Genomic DNA, 17777 nt, shown 5'->3' with positions numbered 1-17777 from the left:
TAATTTCTTTTGTTTTTTATTGTTTTGTTAATTTCTTATGTATTTTATTGTTTTTTCAACCTTTTGTTTTCTATTGTTTTTTGCCAAAACTTGTTGCGGGCACTCTTTCAGGCTTATCTACACTAGAATTGATTAATTTCAATGGTTAAAAGTTGAAATAATCTAATTTATGTCAATTTAACCAAAAAACACAATTTGCATTGGATTTGCACACGATATCATGAATTTGAGCTGTTTTTTGGTTGACATGCATATGCAAAACATTACGTAACTTCAAAACGGTGTACCTGGACGTCGCAAATTTGATCTCAAAATATGCGGGAGACTTCAATGAAAAAAGTCGTGAAACAAGGCGGCAAAAGCTTTGCGCGTTGCGAAATCGTGGCGCGAAACGTCGAGGGGGGGGTCAATTTGACCCCCCCCCCCCCCAGTTAGAATAGGGTTAAAGGGTCAAATCTGCATAGAGACAGATGGCAAGATGTACACAGAATTATCACTAACCTGAAACCCTGGTCAATCTGGAGATTTTTCATTGCTCCATGTCTAAATCCTGTTTTGGGATGTAATTATAAAACTACTGACACAGTCATATCTGACTGATATATCTAGCCAATATGGGCAACTCACACAAGAACACATTAATCAGCTATACATGTATATTTATGGGATAAAACAACACACTATAACAGAAGAAAAAGTTTCCAATGACAAGAATTCTTGGTTGCTAATTAACCCTGTGCATATTCCGCTAATCAATCTGGCTAACACCAACAAAATATTTCATGATTTGCTGGAAACACTATTGCACATTTTAAAGCAACTTTCTCTTCTTCTTGTTCTTTTTTTCAATGTTTCTCTACTAGCATCTTCATCTCTGCCTTGACTTTCAAATATCAGTGACTTGGAGCAATGCTTCTGGAAGGTAGCTCTCTCTTTTGAAAGATTATTTCTATATGTATTTCATTTTGGATAGTTGACTAGAAAATGTGATGTCAATTTGTTATATCACACTACAATATACTACTCATATACAAATACAGTAATACTGCAAATGTGCTGTTCTCAGTAAATTTTCAGTGGTATGTGATAAACCTGGCCCCCCCCCCCAAAAAAAAAATAAAAAATAAAAAAATAAAATAATACACGTACTGGAAATGTTGCCAAGGCAACTGGTATGCCTCCGCCATATTGCATGGTTCTCTAAAGAGGTCTGGAGTACATCTTGGCAATGTGAGCTGACAGTATTACATCATTGAAAAAAAAAATGTCCATACATGTGTATAGGACAGTCGAACATCCCCCAAAACATAATGCCTCCAACGACACTTTGTGGCGGAGGTATAAAAAGAACTAACTTAAGGCAGAGAAGGTACCTGGAGTTACTGTTCCTCCCATAAACTGACCTTCCTACCCAATGGGAGGATTAACATCTGAGGAATGAATCATACTTTGCGTTGCAGCGTGCAGCAGTGGTGGCTTTTTGGTAGTTAAGTTGGCAGTCTGGAGGGTGATGCTGTGGATGGTAGTCACCTCATCGCCAGGATTTGTATGGTTAAAAACAAAGATGTCTGTCGTGATACACTGGAAGATGATGACGCTCGCCACAAGGACAATGAACCAGAATTTACCCTCCACCTGTGACCAACACAGATACAAAGGTGTCAAGTGCAACTCATTGGCATGTTCACACTGACAGTAAAATGTTGTTATTTTGTCAAAAAATGTTCAACACAGGAAGATTTGTAAATTTCTGATTTTCCACTCTTATTCTCTACAGCTATACATCCAGCTTGCTGCTCTATCTATGGCTTGTGTCAAAGCTTGTTTGCAGCATACAGTGGAGCAAATCATGTGTGCCTTACAGTGAAAAAAAACAAAACAAAAACTTTCTGTTTTTCCCTCAACAGCTGCAACATCACCACTTTACCTGACAGTGTAGATTGACAGGTTAAAAAATTAAAATTCATTTTGCTCATCTGTAATTTCACTCTTCATTCATGGTATGAATGACAGTAGTCAAGATAACGTATCGACTTAACTAATACATGTAACATATGGAAGTAATATCATTATCTACTACACAAACCAAACATAAATAAAAGTTTTACAAATGCATTGCAGAAGATGATGTCAGTATATTCACTGGAAAAGCATACCACAAAAGGATCACTTACCAAATCTCCTGTTCTGTACCACCAAAGCTGTAAATGCAAAATAAAAATTATAACTTACATGTTTGTATTTTCAGCACTCAAAAAAATTCAAGATGTACGAAATTAACATCTAAATCAAAATATTCCAAAAGTACCTACAAAAATGAGTGTATACCAATCAGCTAACAACCTAACATGGATTTTATTTACAGACTCGTGACAAATGACTTTGATTGGAGGTAGAGTGCAGTAACAAAACAACTTAAACAGTTTCTTCACGCTACTGTGGTCAGTGTATAAAGACTCATGACTTACAGAAAAAAAAAAAAAATCCCTTGACATCAAAACTGCTCCATATAAAAAGCAAAGCATTCTACAAATTATTATGCCTCCATCTTGAAAACATGTAGCATTAACACTGAATTGTTAGGTAATACACAGCACTGACTTTACAGCAAGGTTGGTTCTGCATTACATTTTACTTTGTTATGCATTTGTTTGTTTCTTCAACGAAATCACAGTAAGAAATAAAGGATTATGCAAGATAGATTTTATAAATACTCACAAGAAATACTAAAATCACACAGCTGATAAGGATGTTGACGAAGAGGAGATAAAATGTGCCATCTCCTTTCCCTTTGATGAGACAAAATAACATGGCAAGCTGTAACAAAAACATGGTAAAATTTTCAATTAGATACGGCCACACATATTACGGCTAGATAGATCATCCCTTCAAATTATCCTGCTGTCTGATGCATTTGGTTGATATTTAGCAATCAGTTCTTGCAGTGACTGTTCAATACATCCATGGGCCTACAATCACCTGAATATCACTAACAAGCTGTGCTAGACCATGGTTATGACATTTCACTGAGTCTGTCAATTGCTTTGTCAACATACATCTGCATGACACACTAAATATTCTTGCAAAAGCATACTGTACTTACCATGACTGATAGGAGAGTTTATTGTCTTGAAATTGGACACTTAATTTTTGTTCTGATGATTATGAATTTTGCAAAATTATGTGAATTATCCTCTCCATTTCTGAAAAATACACTTTCAACAAATTGCATTATACAGTGTAATTCCAAACACAATTTTTGTAGTGGAATAATCGATGGCTTTCACATAGATGGAACAGTATTCATGTATCAGGATCACTATGTATTCATACCCACACAATTCATCGCACACCTTCCTACCAAGAGGATGACAAAGAGAAAATGGCAAATGAGGCTCAAATTTTGTATTGTACGGTAAAATGTCAAACATGAGCTCTTCACACAATTTACATTCAAATCTAATGTGAAATGTAAATTACTCTGTATTTCTACATTTTTGTGTCACATTTTGGTGACTTTGGCCCATACAACCAACATACAGTGAGATAGGTCTTTGAAGTTCCATGAATACAGAATCTATTGGGCAGAGAGAGACGCATTTGGAATTACCATGGTTTTCCGTAATACCAAGTCTGTGTTTACAGTGATCCACTGTCTTGAATTTACAGTGAATTAAATTTTTTTTTTCTAATATAATCATATTCATTTTTTGGTAAATATCTTGTGCTTTAACGGTAGCCACTCTTATTTATCATTCTTCATAAAAAAAGGAAAAACTTTAGTTATACTTACAAGCACCATCAATATGGTAATGCCAGAAAATATCCTCCGTGACCAAAGCTGCAACAGAACAAAGGGAGACAGAATTATGATGTAGCATTTACCATGTTTACCAACTGAATCCTGCACAATTTTGAGTGGGTATTAACGTAACTAAACATGGTCGACACCGATTCGAGACCAAACCAGTTAGGTTTTCAACCAGCCCGACCAGACGCCGTGCAAAGCATGGCAACTTCTGTAGCCCCTACTTCATGCCTACAGCAACAGGGCTCTGAATAGTATAGGCCTACACGCAGTTTTTAACCGGAACAAGGCTCACATGATTCTATCAAAAACCTTCCCTGCTACACAGCCAACAAGCCTGTCCACATCTGGACTGGGCTTCCCACAATGTTTCAGACATCAGTTTCTACTCTGTTTGACTTAAGTTTCGTGAAACACCCCAACCAGATATCCCAGATGTAAATATTTAATAGACCTCTAGGTCTAGTATTAAAATATATACGTTCGTCTGTGGTGTAGGGCCTAATAAACCTAAATTAAATCTCTTCTTTTTTTTTTTTTCCTTTGGCTCTACCCTTGACCACCTTAGTACATGATGCTCAGGGTATCCAGGGAGGTGGAAGACACCTCCTTGACCTTGGTGTATCGTTATATTTCTTTCATAATTCTGCGAATCAATCGTAGTTCTCCACGACTGGAGGAAGTCCAAAAAGAGCAATTGTGCACAACTGCACAAGAGAGAAGATTAGGCGGCAAGTCCCATATATTCATATTTGTGTCAGATATGAATGTCTTGACGCACAACACTAGTTTTTGGTTCTTTCGCATAATCTGATCTTACCTTTGCTGGGGATATTTCTTGATATATTGCATTATAACTTGGAGGAGGTGATGTAGTGTCCGCCATTTCTTGACAATCTTTCAGAAAACAACAAAAAAATGCTACCTAACCCGATGGCGATGCTGCTGTTGCCCTGCCTGCGCCTTGCTGTTGTTGTTTGCTGCTGTTTGCTCGAACTCGCTATGGATAGCTAGCTAGCTGCAGTGTAGTATGTCACATGACCAAATCGCTGAGGGATCCGGATATCATAAAAATCGAGCTGATCCTGGTGCAAGAGAGGCCGTAGAGGTGCACGACCGATTACGAACGATTACCGGTACGGTATCCATCGGACCACCTCGTCCTGTAGCTAGGTGAGGTACCCACACCCCACGTACGTCGGCTGCAATATCGCGATACTAACAATTCTCTCTGGTCTCTCTGGTCTCCTCCTCATCCTCCTCCTCCTCATCTTCCTCCTCAAGTCCCGCTTTTCTACGACTCCTCCACTTTACATCTATAATGCATCTACATGCATTGGCAATTTATATTTAAAGGGACTGTACAGTACTGGTTGAGGTGGGGATTCATGTTTTGAACATTCCTAAGTGAGATAATGAGAAACCTCTTATGAGATAATAAAGAGCATGTCATTTTAAAAAGGATTCAGCGTTTATTTGATGAAAATTGGTTTTCAAATGGCTGAGATATCCAAAAGAGTGCTAATAATAAAAGGCGACATGCCACAACTTTATTAGGATCTCTTTGTTTCACGTTGTTTTTGGATATCTCAGCCATTTCAAAACCGATTTTCTTCGAATAAACTTTTAATACCCCTTAGAACTGCATGCTCTTTGACTTCTCATAGAGTGGTTTCTAAATATCTCGCAAAACGTTAAAAGCTAAATCCTCACCTCGACTAGAACTGTACACACCCTTTAAATATTCTGCAAATTGATATTCAACAATGTATTCCTAGTTACATAATTATTGTTCTTATGTAATTTTTGTATTGTGGAAACTTTGAATAAACTTGAACTTGAACTTGAACTGTCCTCCCTCCACTCCATCCAAGTATAATGATAAATTTAAAACCAGACTTTTTTTTTCTTTTCTTTTTGGGTGGCAGCGGACATTGAGGGTGGGGAAGGTAATTGTAGCCTGCTACATGATTTTTCATTTATTTTTCATTTATTTTTTATTATTATTATTTTTTTTTTTTGCTAAAAAATATTGCCTGAAATTCCTAGCTCCCAGGGGCGGTGCCATTACACTGTGGTTTGACCCATCAGGGGTAGTAAGATGGACCCCCTCCCCCCCCCCCCCGGACACACACACACACACACACACACACACACATACACATAGGTACGTTTATACGAGTACACACGTAACACACATTCAAAATACATACTTGTGTGTACTAACATTGAATTCATCACTTTTTTCATTCGATATTTCATCAAAAAAAAAATCCAACAACAACAACAACGATACAATTGAGCAGGGAAAATACACAAGGTAATTTTAAGGTACATGGAAGAGCATGTCATTAAATTGTCAGATCTAGAATGACATTGTCTCATCAGATACAAAACATAAACGTCAAAAATTATGAAGCATTCTTAGGAAATTTGCAGGAAGGAAGAGCATTATGTGAAGCCAAGTCCGGAAAACATATCGAGGGAACTGCTTGCAAAATTATGAAAAAATAGAGGAATTATTATGTGCACACATGTAATTGCAGCCGCATGCAGGAAGTGATTTACACATTAACAAAAAAAAAATCTTGACTTTAAAGATTTCTAAGATAAGATTATTCTGAGGACTGTCTATCGTAATGCAAATATTGTTTAAGAAGTGTTTATTTTTTTTTTTAAATGATAAGAATCTGGTTTGTTCAATAATATCTGGTAGCCGAATTTCAATTTTTTGGTCCGCATAAGACATTGACCCAGGGGCGGATCCAGGAATTCTGTATAAAGGGGGGGGGGTTGGGCGTGACTAATATTTCTGGTGCCACTTCCGGGTTTCATTTCATTTTTTTCTTTTTATTTCTTTTGTTTTTAACGAAAAATAAAGGGGGGGCGTGCACCGGTTGCGCCCCCCTCTGGATCCGCCACTGTTGACCTTTGATGTGAACTAAATCTTACAAAAAGAAAATCCGCTTTCTTTTTGCATACAACATGCATGCAACTGAGTTTACTTAATTTGTTAATGATACAGGGAACACATCACGAGGACATGGAAACAGTAGGCCTATTGCACGTTGAAATACAGTATATACAAATTGTTAATGTTAAACTTTAAGACGATCATTTATGTTGGCTTTGTATGTGCATGCGCGGTAATCACTTGAGAAATAATTCTGACTGCCCATGTTCTTTTGTAATTCAAAAAGCCTTGGCATATTTTGATCGCTGATGCAGTTTGCCCAGATTTATGTTACGGCAAAACGGGGGATTGAGTCGTCATACCGCAGTCCGACCAGACGCCGTGAGACACTTGTGGGATCCACACTTTACAGCAACAGGGCTGTGTATACTTACGTAATCGTAAGGTTTTTTTTTTTTTTTTTTTAATATGAATGAAGTCTAATATAAAACAATATACATGAACTGATATTTTCGACAGCCTGTTGCAGACGACATTGGACATTGAAGCGTGCTGATTCCACGACAAATTTCCATAGGCCTACATTATACGAGCAAGTTGTTTACTGAAGTCATATACACATTTAATGAGTTGGACATCAAGAATGAATATACACATAGTGCCTATATATCGGCAATTGTGGAACACGCACACCCCCACCCTCACCTCCCCCCCCCCCTCCAGCACTTGATAGACATTGGATTAGAAATATGACAATTGATATGTTAACGATTATTATAACTTCGGAATCCACAGTGTACAACGCCTCACTAGCACAAAGAATGCAGTGATCAAATGAATCAAAAGTCTTGGTAATTAGATCTAAAGATAATCCAATTGTTATTTGTTTTTCTTAAGGCATTCAGTACTTTATCGAGGAAGTCAAAGATGAAGAGTACCTTGGTCTAAACCAAAACTGATTGTCATTTACTGTATAGAATACTGAACTTTTTGTACTGTAAAAGCTATACACATCTTTCAAGAACTTTTGAAGAATATATAGGGAAAATAGACATAAGGCAATTATATTCCTTTGTTCCACTTTCATGAATACGCATAATCTTCCAATTTTTCGATTACTAGAAACTTTAACCTGTTGACATGGATAAATTGAAAATTTCATATAAAGGAATACAAAGAATATAAGCAGTTTGTTTAATAAGCAGAGTACCAATTTCATTATACCCGCAGAACTTCTGCCATTTTGTAAATTAATGACGATTTTAATTATTTCAATAGTAAGAAAAAAAAATAGCGGGGAAAAAAGAAAAACCACTTCTGTACGTGAAACATACTTTGTGTCTTTATACTGAAGTACAGGATGCTCACCTCAGTGCTATTTTTAGGTACTCAGTATCATGCGCCGAAACGGGGAGGGAGGGGTTGCAGAGGAACTGCAATCAGCGAACACCGTGCAGTGTACATTATTTTGCATGGCGCAGGCCGTAGCCAGGGATCGGTCTCTCGTGACACACACTCGTATCGGTGTACGTACCGTGGCACTGGCTGCCCGCACCCTTACCGTCGCTCCGGGGATCCGGCCGACACCAAAGCTAGCTACCACTACACAACCAGTGTACCACACACACAATTACACTAGCTACTTGCGCTCTGGCAGATAACAACCAAAGGAGCCACACCTTCTGTACTGAACCGGAGAATTGTTTACAGGTATGGAAATTCAGACTTGCATAGCAAATATGAGGCATTATTTTAACCAAGCAGTTCAACCGACGTTCTTGGATGTTAAATTTCACGTCGAGGAATCTAACTAGACTCTACTCTCTAACACGTTAGATATACAAGTGTAGGCCTAGATCCTAGTTTTTATTTGCACCATGCACCACTACTCGCTAGGCACTAACTCAACTGCCTGTGTGCTACAAGGAACGCCCCGGCCCGGGGCCGGGGTTATTTAGCCTACCACTTGGTCAATTGGCATTACTATCTCCGTCCAGGCCATGCCAGTCAGCAATCAGTGCCAATGGCAAGTCAGTGCTGAGTCAGATTACGTAGGGCATGCCTTACGTAGCTAGCTATAAATCCAGCCAGCATTTCAGGCGTCTCGCAATAGCAACAGCACAGCAAGCTTCAGTGAGTCTTACTGCGACCAGCCCCATACGCATCAAGCGTACCTTGTATGCGTATGGGGCTGCTGGTCGCAGTTACAGTGTCAGTGAGTCGTGCTCTGAAGACTGAACAACTCACCCGCCATCAATGGACGGGGGCTTTTTCAGCATAATTATCAACAAGGGATTGGACGTTTAAAAGCCAACGTGCGACTGTGCCATGAATGCAAGAAATCAAGTCCTGTTCTGAACAGTTATGCCCATCAATGGCATCATGGGTCCACTGATGACCTGGGCGGGGGGCATGGGATGTATAGATGAGATAAACATGCTGGAGATGTAGAGCAGTTGAACTTGTAAGTTATATTATGCCTAGAGTTCTACTGTAAAGTGGTAAATCTGAAAGATGTGAAATATGCAATGTACCAAATCATACACATGTTCGGTGTGGCCAATCCGTTATTTGTTATGTTTTTTCTGGCTACAGCCAACGCAACGGGACCAGGTGTAGACTGTGGTGTGGTGTTTAACTTCTTCCCCCCCCCCCCCCCTTCAGAGAACCTTGGCTTTCTAATTCAATGAAGTACAATTGTACAAGATGAACAAAACTTTTTCACGAATGTGATTGTGATTAGCTAACCAATTCATTCGCGAAGAATCAGCTATCAGTATGTTAATACAGCGTAGCTACAAATTAATAGCATGTCAACAAGCTGGTAGTGGTAGCTGTGTCTGTTTCTATCTTTTTCTATCAAATACAGAATGGTATATTGCCAACTGTATTCTAACAGTTTCACCATGTGTTGGATAAAGTATCAAGTGACAGAATACCTGTATTTCAAATAGACCAAACAGAGCATTGTAATACATAGTACTACAATCATGCCGACAAGAAGAGGCGTAGGAAGAGGAAGGAGAGCTACGGCATCTACATTTGTAATACTAAGTCAGTAGGTTCTTGATCACCACCCCTCAAAAAACAGTAGTTTTTTGAGGGGTGGTAAGCCAACCTAGTAGATAGAGCATGAAGACATGTTATGGTTTAATATAGTATTTAAAACTGCATCATCATCTTCTGCAAATCACAGGTACAACCATAGTCAGAAAAATGTCTGTCTGCAGATACTCCAACCCCAAGCACCTTCTGATCACGAGATTCTCCTGCCTGAAACCCCTTGCAAACGGGAGACTCTAACTTGATGCGCTGAAGCGCACAGTGGGTGCCACGTACGCACCAAAGATTATAAAAGCACACATGGGGGAGAGGGGGCGGTAGGCGGTAGAGCATCTATTCATATAATATACATAGCTCGCTCTTCGATTGCAGCGTTGACGCTCAACCAAAGAGGTTCTTATTGCACCCGACCTTGGATCCTCTTATTATGGAAATTGAATCCCAGGTTTTAAAAAGGTGTTTGGGCGGGAGATAGCTCATTTCAAGCGGGAGAACGGGAGATTTTGTGAAAATTGGCTTTCGGCGTGAGATCTCCCGTCGAAAGCAGGAGAGTTGGAGTCTCTGTGTCTGGCAGAGTTTTCTAACATTTTTTTACTTTAAATATCCTCTGGAGGAGACGGTAGGAGGGGATTCTGTGAAGCCAGAATCGATGTACGTTGTAGTCACTGCGGAACAATGCACGATGACAGGATACAAACCAATCTTTCGTTTAAGTACAATCACAGCAACATACCGTTATACGACCATGGAATATCAATGACCACTCCTGGCTTGTTATGTTTTGTTTCATTTTTAATTCTTATTTATTAATTTTTTAAGCTGTGTTCTGGTGACTCAGCTGAACTACAATGACAATATGAGTTTTGTTTTACTTTCTTTTTCAGGACTCCTCAGTATTGAATATACTCCAGAAGTCTAAGGATGAGTTACCCAGGATATCCCCCAGCAGGTGGGCCCGGCTACCCACCAGCCGGACAGGCTCCTTATCCCGGTGCACCTGGTGCTTACCCAGTATGTTACTTTAGCTTTAATTTTTTGTGCTTGTTGTTTCTAGTTGTTACTGTTGACATTCTTAATGTTGATGTGTATTAAATCTAATGTGATGTCTTCAAATCATGGCTCCCTGATCATGTACACTTTAAATGCATTCCATTATTCTTATTTGACCTTCTGTTTATGAAAAAAATTCAATTTGGTGCTTTGTTTGAAAAGGTTTTTTTTTTTTCATTTTCATTCTCTATTTGTTGCTTGTTTTTAAATGACTGGAGATGAAAAGATAGGAGACAGCTTGGACAAGGAAAACTTTGATTGAGCTGTTTTTGCTCTAAAAACTCATGCCATTGAAACATCTGTAGCGTGGGTGTGATTTCTGTGATGGTGTTAGCAGAATTTGAGTAGCGAAATCAAAGCCTGCATCATCTGTTCATTGCTTATTGCTTTGACAATCATCTGGTCAACCATGGATAATAGTAAAGTATTGATTGCATACATGCATGTACAGACGTATGGAGCAGCTTTATCATCATGCACACATGCATGGTGGTTGTGACTGACTGTGTGCATATAGGGACCTGCAGTTATCTTCGTTACTGAGCGTCCACAAAAGAAAAGATAGCACAAATGTTCTCCTTGTGCAGAGAAGGTAGGAAGTTTTCAGATAAAAATAGTTGTGATATCCTGTATGCTTATGAGGGGTGTGTCTGTCATATATAGCAAAATAATCCTGTGAACTTGGTTTGTCCCCTCTATTCTAAAGCAACCAGGTGCAGCGCCTGGTTACCCTCCAGCAGCCGGGTACCCACCAGCAACCACAGGCTACCCCACGGGGGCTGCCCCGCCCCCAGCAGGCGGTCCACCCTATGGGGCAGCGCCGGGCTATCCACCAGCGGGAGGAGCCGGCTATCCACCTGGTAAGCTTTCTCGTAGAGTTCAGTAAAGTTGCTTTGTTTAGCTGAATTATGAGTTCAGTGCACCATGTATAGTTTGAATAAAGACAAGAAGTGATGGTGAGAAGTATACATACAGGGTGTCAACATGAGTGTCTCAATGTATGTTTTGAAAAATATATGGTATTCTTTGATTCTCAAGGAAATAGTGCTTTTCATTTGTTAGTTTAAGCTTGATACCTTGCTTGATTTTCTCACAAAGCCATCTTATTGCTCTAAGCTGTTGTCTGTACCAAGTCAGTTAAGATGTAAATGGTGAGGTTGGTGTGTCTATCTACATAGAGGTGGAGTGTCATATGATAGTATTTGTAAAACTTTTGTAGAAGGTTGTTTTATTTATTACACTGCATTTTGGCAGTTGCTAAAACTCAACTGGTGTAACAGGAGTCCATTGAAACGCCAGTTGATTGTTGAGACACTCTCCTACAATTTTGAAAGATGTTTTCTATGTCCATGTGGACATCCAAATGTAACTTTAAGCACAACTGCCAGGTTTGAAGCAAAGACATGTTGTAGACACAGTCAACCTTCAACTTTACAATGAAGCTACACTACGGTAGATGCAAGTTTACAAAAGTGAGTACTCTTGCACAATAGTGTGCAAGATCAGTGTGTTATTGTGCTTAAAAGTATGTACCATGGATGCATAAATGTGCAATTGAAACATGACCTGTATATATGATACTGCTAACTAGCCAGGTATTTCATACCCGAGATATCATGTGTTAATGTTGCCTTTTCTGATCTTTGTAATTGCAGGGATGAATTATTCCAGTTTCTAAAAGGGCCAAAAATGCTTCAGGGCAGTACAGTATGTGCCCAGATTATAGCGAAATGAAAATTGTCGTGCAAAATAGTGTCTTGTTTACAATAAGATGTAACATTCAAAACAAGTGGCCAAGCACTGATCCCTTTACAGCGAAAGCGCAAATAAAGCTAATCTAAGCATCAAAAATCTGTAGACTTCTCATGTCAGCACTAAAATGAATTAGAATCATGTGACCATGCATTACAAAACCAACAAAAAGTCGCCAGACATGGATTTCTAGTTAAGGGTAGATTCTAAAAGAGCAGATTCTAAGCTTTAAAATGATGTATAATTCAATTCAAATGAACTCCCCTAACCTAGATCTAAATACTGGAAAGAAAGCACACACTCTGGAAAAGTGTGAACTGAAAAAAGAGGCTCTGATGTACAGTGTCTATTCAAGCGCTTAATCTTTACCAAGCCGTGCTAGCTGTGTGATAAAAGGGACAAAACACTGGACATGAACAACCGGAGCAACAACAATAAAGGGATTATCAGATTAATCTGAAATAAAGCATGTTCTATTGACACACTGTGTCCATGACTAATGTCAACTTTCAAAGCAGTAGAGTTAATCTGTCAAAAGTTATTAGACTTTAAAGTGAAGAGCATGTAAAGGATTTCAAGAAAGAAAAGGGGCCTCTAAGACATACCTGATCATTCTACTCTCCCCCCAAATTGGGTTGTAGAAAAACTGCTAAAACACACTTTCCCATTCATGTTATAATACCATACTAAAGAATACTGTAGAAGAAGGATAGCTCTTTCAGAAAATATGAAAAACTCAAAATTGACTCACTTGACTCATTTCACCTTTTTTGAGTCCTCACATAAAATCAAGGGGTGCGACTTTTTGTTTGTTTTGTGATGCACGGTCACATATGTGATCTCCCTTTTAATTTAGCAAACTATCAAAAGTGTTAGTCTGTTTACATCGACACATTTCTATACATATCACTTCTGTGATGGAAAGAATACTAGTTCACCTGTTCTCTGACAAAGCAAAGTTTCTTTTAGATGACATGGCAGGGAACCCTCACTACCGTTTGTATATTTCCTCATATGTTCTTTATTCACTTAATATGAGAGGAAGGCATACCACATTCATTTTATGAGGAAGAATCCTGCATAGAGTGTCAAGAGGTGTTAGTTTACAGAGCCACATGAGGAAAGAATTTACTCATCCTTCCTCTCCTCCCCCTCCCCCTCCCCCTCCCCCTCCACCACCACCACCCCACCCCTTTCCACCCCAGGAAGCGGTAAAATGACAAAGCAGGAGATCCAATGAATGAAACCCTTGGGTGGAATTTAGTGGGCACACAAGTGGTGTGGCTGTGGTATAAATCCCAACAAACATCCTGTTGTAGGGTAGGAAGTTTTCCTTTTTTGAGGAAAGCCTTGGTCTTTCCTTTTGTGTGTAGTTCCTGTATTAACCGGACCACACAGAAATCCAATGAGTGATCATGTCTGTTGTCAACCAGTGATTACTGAAAAACTAGCTTTGTCATCATTAATGGAGGCAGCATTGCAGACACACATTTTAGGTCAAACTGCCTACAGTGTATGTGTTGTGCAGTGAGAAAGAAAATTAACTCATCATCAAGTTAGATATCTTCTGTTTATGACCCCAATAGTCCAACAATGTGCAGCAGAGTTGTGTAATATACCAGATGCACTGGGCTCATTTAGGTGATCTGGGTATTAAATCTCTTCATCTGCTTTGAAAAAAAAAAAAAATGTAAATCTATTGGTAAAGCCCAAGTCTGGTTCAAGTTTCACTTTTTAGTGGTTGTGACGTATAGCTTGAACAAACTGTGTGCTTGCTGTAGGGAAAGTGTTTTGATGTCAGGTTGTGCATAAAATTAAAATGCATTTACAAAACTCCCTTATCCAGGGATTCTAAATGTAGCTGTAATGGTCTCCACTGCCTTTTGAACCAATTATGAAATAATTCAACGCACCGGACACTCAGCTGTCTAAAGTTAATTGGAAATAAATTGCATCTTCGTCTATACATCGTCGCTGGGGTGACAAGACCTTGTATCTGCAATTTTGGTGAAAATGACTTTTTTTGGATTAATGGTCAAATAATGGGTTAAGTGATGTCCTGTCCAAATCCCAACTGTCTTACTCCAAAAATGAAGCCACCACGGCATGTCAAAGGAAAGGCTTTCCCATTCGCCACAGTGCTTTGGCCGGCATGTTTTTTGGCTCTCCTGAACATTTGACATTTTGTAGATACGAGGTCATGTCGCCCTAGTGACGATATGTAATATAACTTCCTGTTTGCAAACAGGAAGTTATATTACATTTACTGTCATTTCCATGTGCACTTCTTGTTACTAATATGTATTTCTGCATTTCCCATAGCTTAATTGTGATCAGACAGATGCACCAAATGCAAAGTCTTGTCCTCAATACTGGTCGCACTTCCCACAAATAATAGGCACTCTGCCACAACATCTTTGATGGGATTGCTCCACTTGAAAAAGCTTTATCAGCCAGTGGTTGAACTTGCCTTTGCTTGAAGGATTTTAATTCAGTATGTTAACTCTACATGTTTTTCTGCCTCAAAGGGATTGTGCTAAGAGACAAGAATATGATAATGTTGCACATGTGGTTCTAGTAACTAATACAATGTATGACTTTAAAATGTCATGTCACTTGATCATCACTCGGGGGGTGTTTCATCGACTTAGTCAGCGCTGACAACTTAGCGCTGACAATTTCAGCAAAATCCTTGGTTTTGATTGGCTGAGAAGCTTTGGTCACTGACTGTTACCATGGTGATTGTCAGAGACTGACAACTTGTCAGCGCTGACTAGCTTAATGAAACACCCCCAGATGTGTGCATCAAGTCTAATATTGCGGACTTATCTTCCTTGAATTGCTGAAGATGGAAATCTCTTCCTTGTAGACAGTGAATGAGATACATGAACAGTCAGGCTTTTAACTACGTACAGTAGGCCTACATTGTATGTTTGATTGTTGAATGCTTTTGTGATGTGTCTTTACAGCTCCAGGTTTTCAGGGTTATCCAGGATGTAAGTGTCACCTCCTTGATACGTGCCAGTGTGTTGTTACTGTATAAGCTGTTATTTTTGCAAGGGTTTGATTTTTGCAAATTTCGCGAATCACTGACATTGGATCGCAAGTTTAATAATGCGTGAAAATGTCACCATTACATGTATATACACTTATGATAGTCTTGGTAATAGTCTCAGTGTCAAATTGAGAAAACAACATCTCACGAAAATGTCTGTGACCTCCTTATTTGCGAAAGTATTTCTAAGCGAAAACAACAGCTTATACAGTATCAGCATCTTTTGTATGATTTACTAACACAGTCACTTACCTTGAGGGTTGTACAGTACATTGTATGAACTTTGTGTCATCTAATGCACTGTTACACTTGGTTTTGGGTGTGTGTGTTCGTTGTTTTTTTTTTTTCTGCCATTTTGCCAGTAATCACACTGACACTCCTCTTCTACTCATGTCATATCCATACTGTTCTTGATTACTTACAATAGCGACGCTGCTACTAAGAAACAAACACAACAAAGGAGTGAACTTCTGTGTGAGTGCATTCCTTCAGATGATAAAGTTATTTGTGTGCAGTCATATCCTTGATATCTAGAATGAAAACTCTGATATCTTGAGACAAGGAGTTTATATTGAGACTGTTCCAAGTTTTTATTATATGACTGAAAATACAAATGTATTATCTGTTAAGTGGAAGTTCTCTGATTCTACATGTTACTGGCATGATGTTCTGTACATGGTCATTATCACATTACACATCAGTATCAATCACATGTTATCAATGTGACTGTATATCTTTCACCTCACCCACTGTGTATGATACATTTCAGTGATTCTAACTGCTTCCTCATAGTGTTATCAGTGAAAGAGCTAAACCTCAGTTATGCTAACCTAGATCCTGACTGACCTTCAATAACATGGTATTCAAACCGATAGTGATATTGTAAATTACAGGTAATTCCAACCAAATATTATAGAAATAATTATGTGAACATCCAGCTGCAGGCATTACACTTCAAATCAGTGGATTAAGAATCTAAATGAATGATGTTCTTCTTACGTGTATGTTGCAGAAATGCATGGATATGTGAAATTTAGCAATTTACCAACAAAGCTGTGATAACCACCTGTTGTCATTATGACAGACTGGTGGAATGCATTTGAATGTAATATATGAACTGTATGTCATTTTTTTAGAATGTTGATTCTTGGAGAATATGAGTTATTTTCTGTGCCGGATTACTTGATTGAGTAAAACAGCATTTCAAGTAATTACTGTGCACATTCAATGAAGCATAACAGTTCTTCTCACTTTACTTCAGGTTTTTACTGTTAATTTTGAACTTGATCTTTGTGTGTCATGGTGTATATCCCCTGTACCACATTATTCTGAGACCGCAGTGTTTTTGGAAAATATTCTTTTTGTCAAAGCCACATGTGTAAATTTTTATACAGGAATACCAGCTGGTAGCATATGCTAGAAATGCAGTACAGAAAAGTTGCAGAGAAAATTATGGGCTTTGCTGTGATGTAAATATTTGACAAAGCTATGACTGAAGACACTTTCAGTGTACTGTGGCATATATTTTGATTTGAATCAACCACTGTGTGTCTAGTTGTGCTTTTGAGCGACCTGTTGACCGAGTTAGGCGTGTGGACATGGCAACACAAAGATTTGATTACAAATTTGTCCTGAGTATCAGATGCTTATGTGAGATACAATATGCCATGCTTGCATGAGTATTGATTGCAGTCATGCATGGCCATTGTTCTATCATGTTTCTGTTTGGGGTGTCCATGCTATTTCAGGGGCTACTAATTACTAACTGACACTCTCATTTACCCGCCTTGTGTACTGTAATACACTGTCTCAAGTCTAATGTACTGTACATGTGCTTTGTATTTCACTCTGTGGCATGAGATTGACTGAGATGTGGTGCTAACCCACATTATTGACATTTCATCAATTGCAGGAAGAGACACATCTTGTATGGATTGACATTGTCCTTACAATCATGAAATAACAATACTTTAAAGCGATAATGGAATCAATATATTATGCATACATTGTGCGTACATGTATATTCTGTTATCTCTGAGTGAGAAGTCTAATGTATTCATATTTTGTTTGAGAAAGCTGTAACATCTGAACATTGTGTTTATAGTGTTTGTAGGAGAACTATCAGCTATCATTTT

The 17777-nt window shown here is 38.7% G+C and overlaps 2 protein-coding genes across 3 annotated transcripts in view; one reads left to right on the top strand and one right to left on the bottom strand.

Annotated features, from left to right (window-relative positions):
- Positions 1–1284: 1284 nt before the first annotated feature.
- On the bottom strand, positions 1285–4765 carry LOC140228318 (uncharacterized). The gene is made up of 5 exons (XM_072308544.1): positions 4629–4765; positions 3794–3841; positions 2719–2817; positions 2175–2201; positions 1285–1635 (listed from the first exon to the last, which is right to left on the bottom strand). Exons 1-5 carry the CDS (start codon positions 4692–4694, stop codon positions 1408–1410), a joined length of 468 nt encoding a protein of 155 aa, XP_072164645.1. The 5' UTR covers positions 4695–4765; the 3' UTR covers positions 1285–1407.
- Positions 4766–8374: 3609 nt separating this feature from the next.
- Positions 8375–17777, top strand: part of LOC140228729 (annexin A5-like) — a 37838-nt gene continuing 28435 nt past the window's right edge. The window contains exons 1-4 of one of the 2 annotated variants that reach the window (XM_072309010.1): positions 8375–8432; positions 10670–10796; positions 11542–11695; positions 15557–15583. In XM_072309010.1, coding sequence (XP_072165111.1) covers positions 10707–10796; positions 11542–11695; positions 15557–15583 — 271 coding nt within the window. In that variant the 5' untranslated portion in view covers positions 8375–8432; positions 10670–10706. The remainder of the gene's footprint in view (positions 8433–10669; positions 10797–11541; positions 11696–15556; positions 15584–17777) is intronic. The other variant, XM_072309011.1, reaches the window with a different exon arrangement.

This window comes from Diadema setosum, chromosome 5 (genome assembly GCF_964275005.1).
Source record: "Diadema setosum chromosome 5, eeDiaSeto1, whole genome shotgun sequence".
Lineage (NCBI taxonomy): Eukaryota > Metazoa > Echinodermata > Echinoidea > Diadematoida > Diadematidae > Diadema > Diadema setosum.
This window is presented reverse-complemented; position numbering and strand designations above follow the sequence as displayed.